Source organism: Mercenaria mercenaria, chromosome 1 (assembly GCF_021730395.1).
Source record: "Mercenaria mercenaria strain notata chromosome 1, MADL_Memer_1, whole genome shotgun sequence".
NCBI classification, from domain to species: domain Eukaryota; kingdom Metazoa; phylum Mollusca; class Bivalvia; order Venerida; family Veneridae; genus Mercenaria; species Mercenaria mercenaria.
In genome coordinates, this window is record NC_069361.1 from 18194023 (window position 1) to 18203690 (window position 9668).

Here is a 9668-nt window from a genome sequence, read left to right on the forward strand (position 1 = left end):
ATCATTATGTTTCTTTACCCATAGCTTGCATGGATATGTAGCCCAGAGGATAACGGCGCTGTCGTAGTAACCGAAAAATACCGAGTTCGAATCCGGTCGGCGGAACTTTTTCCCGCACGATATTTTTTATTCAACTATATAGTTATCTTGATTTTCTAGTGCATCACGAATTATGCGTACAGAATAAATTGTGTAGAAAACGTTTGTTATTTCACTTCACATAAAATGGCTAAATGGCTATGAACACGTTTTTAACTGTAACAAGCCTTTGGAGAATAACGACAAAGCAATATCTATTCTAAAACACAACAGACGGACGGCGAGACAGGTATATGTTGCTTTAACATTTGGTATACTTCATACTAAAATGAATGACTGATAATTTAAAAAAGATAACAAGAAACACATATAAAAACAACATTTTTCCAAATCAAGGAAGCAAATGTGACTGGTCTTTCAAACAATTTTTTTTTTTGCTACAAAAAATACATAAAATGTACATCGCCTACCACTGGTTTCGAACTTACATCGCCTGCGTGACAAGTAGCCAACACATCCACAGTGCCATACCTTACTTAGAGTTTCTGATACGATAGGGACATATTTCTATCTATTATAAGTATACATCTGTTTGGGGATATACCGTGGTTATTTATAGTTTGTTTACAAAATGACGTCACTGTCAAAAATTGTCGGTGGATTAGTAGTTTGATGGGTCAATTTATACTCATGTCTACCGTTTAGGGAAGTCAGCATGATTTACTTTGCCTTATTTAGGTAAGAATCACTAAATCGTACCGAATAACACTACCTAAATAACGGACCGTTCCATTATTAAAAGTACACAAACATCGCTCGCCACAAAACCGAACTATAGGTAGCGCACAGTATTATGGCGTTTAAAAATAACATAAAATTCAGTCAAAACACTAAGTTTACGATTTAGTCAGTGATTCCTCGTTGACCGAGCTGTTACGGTATTTCTACTATAATACATTTTCGTCGGGAGTTCGATCCCTAACTATTTTTTCAGTTTGCATTACATACTTTGTGTAAGTTTGTTTTTCTCTGGTTTGTTTCTTATTTTCGTATAAAATTGTAAGTATCTATAAATCAATCAGTCCTAATATTATGGCCGGGAAATGCTTGTATTAAAGTGAAGTGTAAGATTGTTATAAAACTAACCCGTACAGGTTTAAAAATATCACAGGAAAGCTTAAAAAACATTAGATCATATTAAAGGTAGAGTGTATTTAGACATAATTACGTGTCAGTTGTGACACATAATTTTAGTGAACATTTTAAAACTAGATTTACTAACTCGTTTTCTCTTCATTTAATTGTAGTGAAAAAAAATTAACAGAAACAATTTAACGGATCTAGGAATCGAACTCACGACGAAAGAGTATAATAAGAATACCGTAACCGCACTAGGCCAACGAGAAATCGCTGACTGCATCGTTAACGTACTAATAAACTTTGATAATGTGGCAGTTGAGTTCAATTAGTCCAGGGGTGTTCAAATCTAATCCGTCATAGATGTATTGTAAAGCAAATATTGGATTTACCTGTATTGGAAAATGAACAGTGTCGATTGTATTGAGGTCAACTGCCACATTATCAAAGTTTATTAGTACTAAGTGTACTAACTTCATATAATGTTATTGTTTTGTTTTCATTTCAAAACGTCACAATCGTGTGCGATACCTATACATGTGCGCTCTTTTGAAAATCACGTGATGTTTGCTGACGGAGAATTCCGTTTTTTTTTATAAACCGGGAAACCCTTATCAGAAATTGTAGACGAATGTTTTTATTTTAAATGTATTAAGAAAACAACGATTTTCAACTGAATTTGATGAATAATACCTTGTAAGAACATCGAATATGCAGCATATAGGTGAATAAAGCAGAAGTTTGACATTTTTAAAATCTGACACCACGATGTGTGGGTTAGTCGCTTTAAAGCGGGCATTGACTAGCATAAGCTATTTGTTTCAGAAATGTTTAAGGTTTTCAGCGTAGATGTGGCTTATGATAAGAAACGAATTATCTTTTGTACAACTTGTTAATTGTCAGTAAGACTTTAAAACTGGAACTGTTGTAAACAACATTATCAGAGATACTTTCGATAAGCATATAGACTTTAACATTCTGTAACAAAAAAGTGTTTTTTTTTTACACTTTAAACTTTACACTTTAAATCACAGTTAAAACCTAAAGCATAGAGGTGTCTAGTTTTTTCTATCTATTAAATATATCATATCTAACTGGCAATCAAAGTATGCTTTATATAGCGTTCAGCTACCTTGATGAAAATGAACACATTGTCTTTGTAATGATTGATTTTAAACAGTTCCGTACTTACTATAATTAACAATTCTACCTTAAACAATTAACAAATGGTTATTCAATTTACCTCCCACAGGATTCTAGCGTTTCAATAGGTTAAAAGGTGGTCTGGTGATAAGCCCCCCCCCCCCCCCCCCCCTTCCCCTCCCTCTGCAGCTTTATTTCTGTGGACGGTGACTGGTAAGGCTGAACATAAGTTGTCGACAAAACAAATTAATTATGGGATTTGTTATTGATCCTCCGCGGAAATATGTAAGGTCAGTATGACAGATACAGAGGCTTGGCTAATTCCTCGCCTGTCCCAACCCCTAGTTATTATTTCTGTGCAGGATCACTAACAAACTAAACATCAATTAATATCATTGTCATTTATTTCGTTAGTTATTATCACCTGAGTCAAAATTTGGGACATGTTCTTTTCGCTTCATATTTCCATTTAATGTTCTAAATGGCAAATGACATGTATAAACTCAGAGGAAAGTGGCTGCTTGTTTCGTCTACTAATTTAAATATCTATCAAATAATATAACATCATTGAGAGCGCGCGAAAATGGTTTTCTTTATGTAAAGATTTTTCCTGTTGTTGTTGTTGTTGGGTTTAATGTCACACCGACACAATTACAGGTAATATGGCGACTTTCCAGGCTTTGATGCTGGAGGAAGATCCCAGGTGTCCTAGCTGTACTATTGTTTGATCCACCTTTCTCATAAAAAGGTTTTTCCCTGATTCCTCAGATGCATCCGTGGATCATTTCATCACGGGCGGGCACCTGAGTAGAACCATCGACCTTCCGTAAGCCAGCTGGATTGATTCCTCACATGAAGAATCCAACGCCCCGAGCGAGGCTTGAACATACATCTATGAGGGGCAAGTGGTAAGAAGTCATCGACCTTAACCACACGACAACAGAGGCCCCTTCTACGTAGAGTATGAAAGTATTCACTATTAGTCACCTTAAACTACAAGGCCAAATTTCTTATCGACTCAGTGACTTGTAAGACAACAACTGAGTATTTCTAGGCAAATGTGGCTTTTCGAGCAACACATTTAATCATACAAGAAGTTTTTCAGTTCCGTCTGTTTGCCCATATTTGTCCACTTTCTTTATCAGAAATTAAGAGTTAAATAAAGACTGTAAACATTTATTTTTTGTCCTACTTTTGCTACGAATCGATGTACTATAGCTAGTAATGGTAGATCTGTGGAACGTACATGTATATATGCGTTAGGGAAGATTTTGAAGATTTGGGCTTTCGGAAACAATTTGTCATAAAAAAGAAAGAAAATACATTCTTTTGTCAAATTCTAAAATGGTTTTGCCTAGAGCTTTGGTGAATACAAGCCCCTCTTTAAATTCTATTTTCTGGGCTCGTCCGTTACTTTAACTGGGGGCAATACGTCTCTTTTCATGGAATTGTACATTTGTCTAGTGTAATACTGAAGGCTCCCCGTACACCGCCGTACGAACACATCTGCGGATGTCCCTAAATTGTAATTTTGGTACTTGTAATATAAGCTGGGTTCTGCATAACCCTGGGTTACAGAACGTGGACGAAAGTATGTATTTCCCCACCATCGTCCAATCAAACTGAGCCTGTTACATTTTAGTCAATGTTATGCGCAATATAATCACTATTTTACATTTAATTTATAAGTGTGTACGCGTATGCGTGTACCATCTTGTACCGTTGAAATGTTTCAATTTCTTGTATGCTAGCACTTAGGTAAAACACGTGCGGCCCTGCGCACACCTTTTGGTCGTTATTATTCAATTCGAAAGCTAGGTAAGATCGCAAAATGCTGATAAGTTCAGGCTACAAGCATCTGTTCAAAACCATGAGCTGTATTAGATCAGCGATGAGACTTATGTGATATATGTTAAAGATTCTATACTTCACCAATTGGTGTAAAGCATGGTCTGTTGTAAGTAGAAACCTCTGACTAAACTTATTGGGGAACGGGTTTTCAACGCAGGTATAATCTCAAACAAAGATATTTCTTTAGAATTTTATTACACAATTGTTTTAGTTAAGAAGTAGTAATATGATGAATTTCTTTCAACAGCGCAAGATCTCTAAAAATCATTTGATGCGGATTTTTTGATATACATATTTAATTAATTTAAATGAAACAATTTATCAGAATAATCGTATGGAAAAAAAGAGAAAAGAATGTATTCAAGATACAATAATTGCCATACGGGGAAATTTTGCGCGTTTTAAAATTGATTTTTCTCGAAAAGATACACAGATTCACTTGAATATAGGTAACTATCCCTTTATTCGTAACTGTCTTTACCTCGGTTTTATCCATATTTACTGTTTTAGAAGGCACAGATTCTTAAATCTATAGATAAACATGTCTGACAAATTGACAAGATCGCATTTGCACACAAAAGCCTTAGCATATTTTATTATGTATTCATAAAAAGTTTATAACGAAATGTAGTTTTGATAACGTTTTTGTTGATAGTGAATTACCTACATGGTAAAGATGGCCGAAGTAAATGCTATACCTAAGAGTTAAAAATTGTCTTATGAAAATATATAATAGGATAGATATTCAAAACATTGAAAAATTAGACAGAAAGAAAAATACAAATGTTTGGTTAGGAACAAATCAACATAAACGCACAAACTATGCGGACCTATTTTTATATTTGTGGTTGTGATCTTTCGCTAACGCTATGCAAATTAATGTTTTGTAGATGTAATTCTTGTTTAAGAAACCAAAACCTAAATACCTTACGCTAATTAAATAATGTGAGTATATCTACATGTTTTTTATATCGAAAAGAAATGTTCATTATACATCCTTCAGAAACCACAAATTGTCCGCACATTTAGAAGATGTTTCTACTCCTCATCCACGTCCGCACATTCAGTAATTGTCACAGGTGCCAGTTCGTAGAATTCTTCAATTTCTATAACGCCATCAGCTGAATGCGAAAGTAAACATTTTAACTTTTTATGGCTTAGTAAGACCAATGAACCTGACTGCAGATATTTTTCTCGACAGGACTTGATCAGTATAGATATATGTTTAATTAATCATAAATACCAGTATCAGTTTAGTTATAACATCGATGAGAAGGTTTAGTCACTAATGGCTGAATTGTAACCTTAAGTCATGCAAATATGTCTTGCACGGTGTATATCAAAAGAGCAAGCTATCCCGTTGCATTAACAGTTGTTTTAGGTATATCACTAAATGGTTTCGCGTAAACATGCAGAAATATTAAATATAAAGTAAGATTTAACCAAAGGTACTGACAAGTAGACTAGACTGATAATAAAAGATATCTTTTTTATTTTATTTTTGTTGGGTTTAACGTCGCACCGACACAAATGTAGGTCATATGGCGACTTTCCAGCTTTGATGGTGGAGGAAGACCCCATGTGCCATTCCGTGCATTATTTCATCACGAGCAAATACATGGGTAGAACCACCGACCTGCCGTAAGCTAGCTAGATGGCTTCCTCAGATAAAAGATTTCAACATATAGCTAATGAATAGCAAGTTAACAACTGAATAAATTTCACTATATATTGTTGCAGCGTGCATCAAACGTATGACAAATTTTAAATCAGACTACATTGTATTTGTATATTTATATACTATTTAAAAAAAGAGTTCATGATGTTTAAAAGATTCAGTTTGTTTAAAAATCAGCATGTTCTAGCTTTCTTTGTGAAAAGTGTACAATTCACAGAGATAATAATTTAAGTGATCGCAATCAACCTCTAATATAGAGGATACGGATTTGCAACACCTGTAAACAGGACTATTCCATGGCAGATTAATTAAGTATTTATATTAAACAAATAATGCTTAAACAACCTGTTGGGTAATCTAGGTCATCGAATAGAGCATCAGTCTTTTCGTTTTCCCCGAATACAGCGTAGAATTCCTCTTTACTTATTATTCCGTCCCGGTCGTCGTCATATGACTTGAAATTACACGGATCAACTTGCAGTGTGACATTGTAACGGTTGCCATGCTGAAATAGAGAAATTGAATATACAAAATGAAACTTATTTGTTAATGCTAATTATTCAATAGCATCATATATATATATGATATAAACGTACAACAATGTTTCCAAAAGTATCAACATACTTTATATATTTTATAATAAAGCTTTGTCAATAACATTCATTAATGCGCTTGTGAATGGTCGTCAATGATCAATCGGTCTTGATTTTTAATTTTAACAGTACACAAGCAATGCTAATAGGCTAATGAAAGTACTTGAAGTATAGTATCTTTAAACATTCTTACTAATTCAACACTCCTTTTTTTAAAATGCCATGTGGCACCAACTCCAACATTCCAATTTCCTGAGGGATCGACACTTCCTGTCACCGAACTTTCCCAGTTATCTCCCTGATGTGTCCAACTTCCTTCAAGCGTTGGTTGCCCATTGTTTACCCTCACGTTTGCGTTAACCGTCCTGCTTGAACGTCGTCTACGTCTTCCCCAAAGGGCGTCCGTGGACAGACAACACACAAGTAACATGACCGAGACGAATATTGCCACCCTCTGAAATAGAATATCACCAGTTAAGTTAGTCGTATTAGAATGAAAAAGATGACATTTAATTGTTTATGACACTACAGCTGCGTCACTGAGCGTTAGGTATATTTCTTACTTGAATATAAAACCAGCATTACATGAATATGTGTCATCAAAATGTCCAGTAGTTTAAAGACGCTTTATTAACAGTTATTCAGTGTGGACTTGAAGTTGTAAACATAAAAAATGGGCATATATAAATAGCTGTATCACAATGTCAACTTTAAAACATTTAAACAAGGTCTGCCATTTAATACAACATGTCTAAAACAAAATACTTCTCCCGTGCTTAGTTTCTGGATTACGGTAGTGTTTCTATAAGCAAACATTACCTTCGTGCAAGATCATAAATGTTTTGAGGTCACTCCTTGAGTGCTGCTCTTCCATTAGTCAATTTAAAAAACGAACTCAGAATCAAACAGTCAGAAGCTGGAGATTCGAGACTTGTCCCTAACTCAGTCTTATAACCTTTGCCTAAGGCTCACTCTTACTTCTTCATTTCATGTTATGTTTACAACTACAAAGGACGGATCCCGGACGACTTTGAGCCAAGGGGCATATAACCTCCGAACATTTCCGTTCTAACTTATATTTGACATACTTTGAGCATGACTATTTCATGCAATATCATCTTTTAAATTTTGTAAATGTTCGAGATAAGCAGTATGACGAGAGGTTGATAGCTATTTAATTTAACTGTCTCCGTTTCCAGCACTTCAATGCTTATAAATAGTACTATTACAATTTTTTACGTGCGAATCAGCCCAAAAAGTATTGTTAAAATGACTGATATCTGATTATTAGATTATAAGCTATAAGAAATGATTTTGAGAGGGGGGGGGGGGGGTGCGATTTAAGGGGGCGGCTTGGGCCCCTACTTAGATCCACCCCTGACTTCAACGAAATGAAATGCAATATAAATTTAAAATTTCGAAACATTTCACATAAATCTCACAGCATGTTTCATTTACGTTAGAGTAATAGCCTTTCTTCTTCCTGATTACTTGCTATACAGATGAAAATAAAGGCAATTTGTGCTAATATATTAATTAATTCTTAAAGTTTTAAAAGTTGGAATGAAGCGAATACAAATGTATGTCAGAGATGTTGGAGTCTTTGGCGACGCAGTTCTAGTAATTGATAATATTTGTAAAATTTCATATATTTGTTGTATTCGTTAGCCGCATTTTCAATTATACGCTGACAAGTTTCTCCTTAGAGCAGGTATTTGTATTTATCTTGCCTCCTACAAGTTTCTTGCATTTCTATTGGTCAATAGACGTCACGTGGAGACAGAATATATTCCATATCCTGGTTGTACATTTCAGATATGAATTTTGTTAAAAAACAATGGCTGCCGCTTTGTTAATTTACAAAATATTAGATTATAACATGTAAGTAAAGGGTAGTCGGCAAGATAAAATCGTTACACGGCTTGTTGGTGACAGGATACGGGATATACGCAGACTCGAAAATCCATATCTGATATGGATTTCCTCGACAGCGTATATCCCGTATCCTGCCGCCAACAAGCAGTGTAACTAATACTATACAGGTATTATAAACAACAATAACAAAGTTTATAATATCATATATAACAGTAATGAAATCAACAGCTTATTGTTTATAAAGAAAATTTCACTTACCATGTTTCTGTTAAGTTCCTTTTCAGTTGATAGAAACAGCTTCTTCGCTTGCAGATGTAAGGTGCTTTGAAGAGAGGGAATGTCTTGTTTATATACAGACTGTTGCATCAACAGTGTTAGGGACCATTGGTCAATTTAAAACACGTGATATGAATGTACATAGTAATGATTTTTCCTTTTGTCTTGTATGACATGTCAAGCTTTTGAGGCTAAATCCATTTTATTCTTAGTTTGTTATACCGTTGTAATGATATATAATGTAAAATAATAAATTATATGTTTGGTAAAACAGACTCATTTCAACAAGATATTTTCTGTCAGTAATATTCAAGTATAAAATGTAACCTTGCACAACCTAAATGAAGATGTTATGAACAGGAGAAATTTAAAATAATATGGACAAGTAATTAATATCTAGGTTGCATTATTTTCTACAGAGTTTTATCCTGTGTTTTGTTTTAATATACACAGGCTTCTTATTACTGACTGTTATTATATACCTTACTGTAAATAGTAACAAAAACGCCGTTTAAAACGGTCATTACGGCCTCTGTTGAAGAATCGATAATGGCGGAGTGTGCCTCACGCGCCATTATCATAATTGCCCCGGGTAACCGGAACGTCAGCGCGTTCTTATGTTGACGTCATGTAGCAACGACATTATGGCGGGTGAAGGTCAGACCGGTTACCAAATATTGATGGGATTGCTGATGAAAAAAGAGCAATGCAAATGATACCTACAAAGTTTTGAAAAATATGTAAAATGGTAATGTCAGGATAAATATAAAGCGAAGGTATATAATAAAAAGGTCAATACACGGCTGGTTGTGCCTTCTAGGAATAATGGCACATCTAGTTTAATAATTATGACACTAGGTGTGCCATTATGGCAAGAGGACACAACTCAGTCATATATTAACCTCTTAGTAATTACCTTTTATCCTCAAGTAATAATGGCATCTTCTCCACAAGACTCAGAGGAGATGCATTAAAATGATAGTTTTAGTCAAACATTCACCTGCTTTAAAGGATCGAACACGGGACGATAAGATTGAAATTTTTGATTCGGAATGTTTCGTGTTATAATATAAATA

The 9668-nt window shown here is 34.6% G+C and overlaps 1 protein-coding gene across 1 annotated transcript; it reads right to left on the reverse strand.

Annotated features, from left to right (window-relative positions):
• Positions 1-4348: 4348 nt before the first annotated feature.
• LOC123544858 (uncharacterized) lies at positions 4349-8690 on the reverse strand. The gene is made up of 4 exons (XM_045330937.2): positions 8575-8690; positions 6635-6895; positions 6194-6353; positions 4349-5291 (listed from the first exon to the last, which is right to left on the reverse strand). The coding sequence occupies exons 1-4, from the start codon at positions 8680-8682 to the stop codon at positions 5209-5211; spliced, it is 612 nt and encodes a 203-aa protein (XP_045186872.1). The 5' UTR covers positions 8683-8690; the 3' UTR covers positions 4349-5208.
• Positions 8691-9668: the final 978 nt, after the last annotated feature.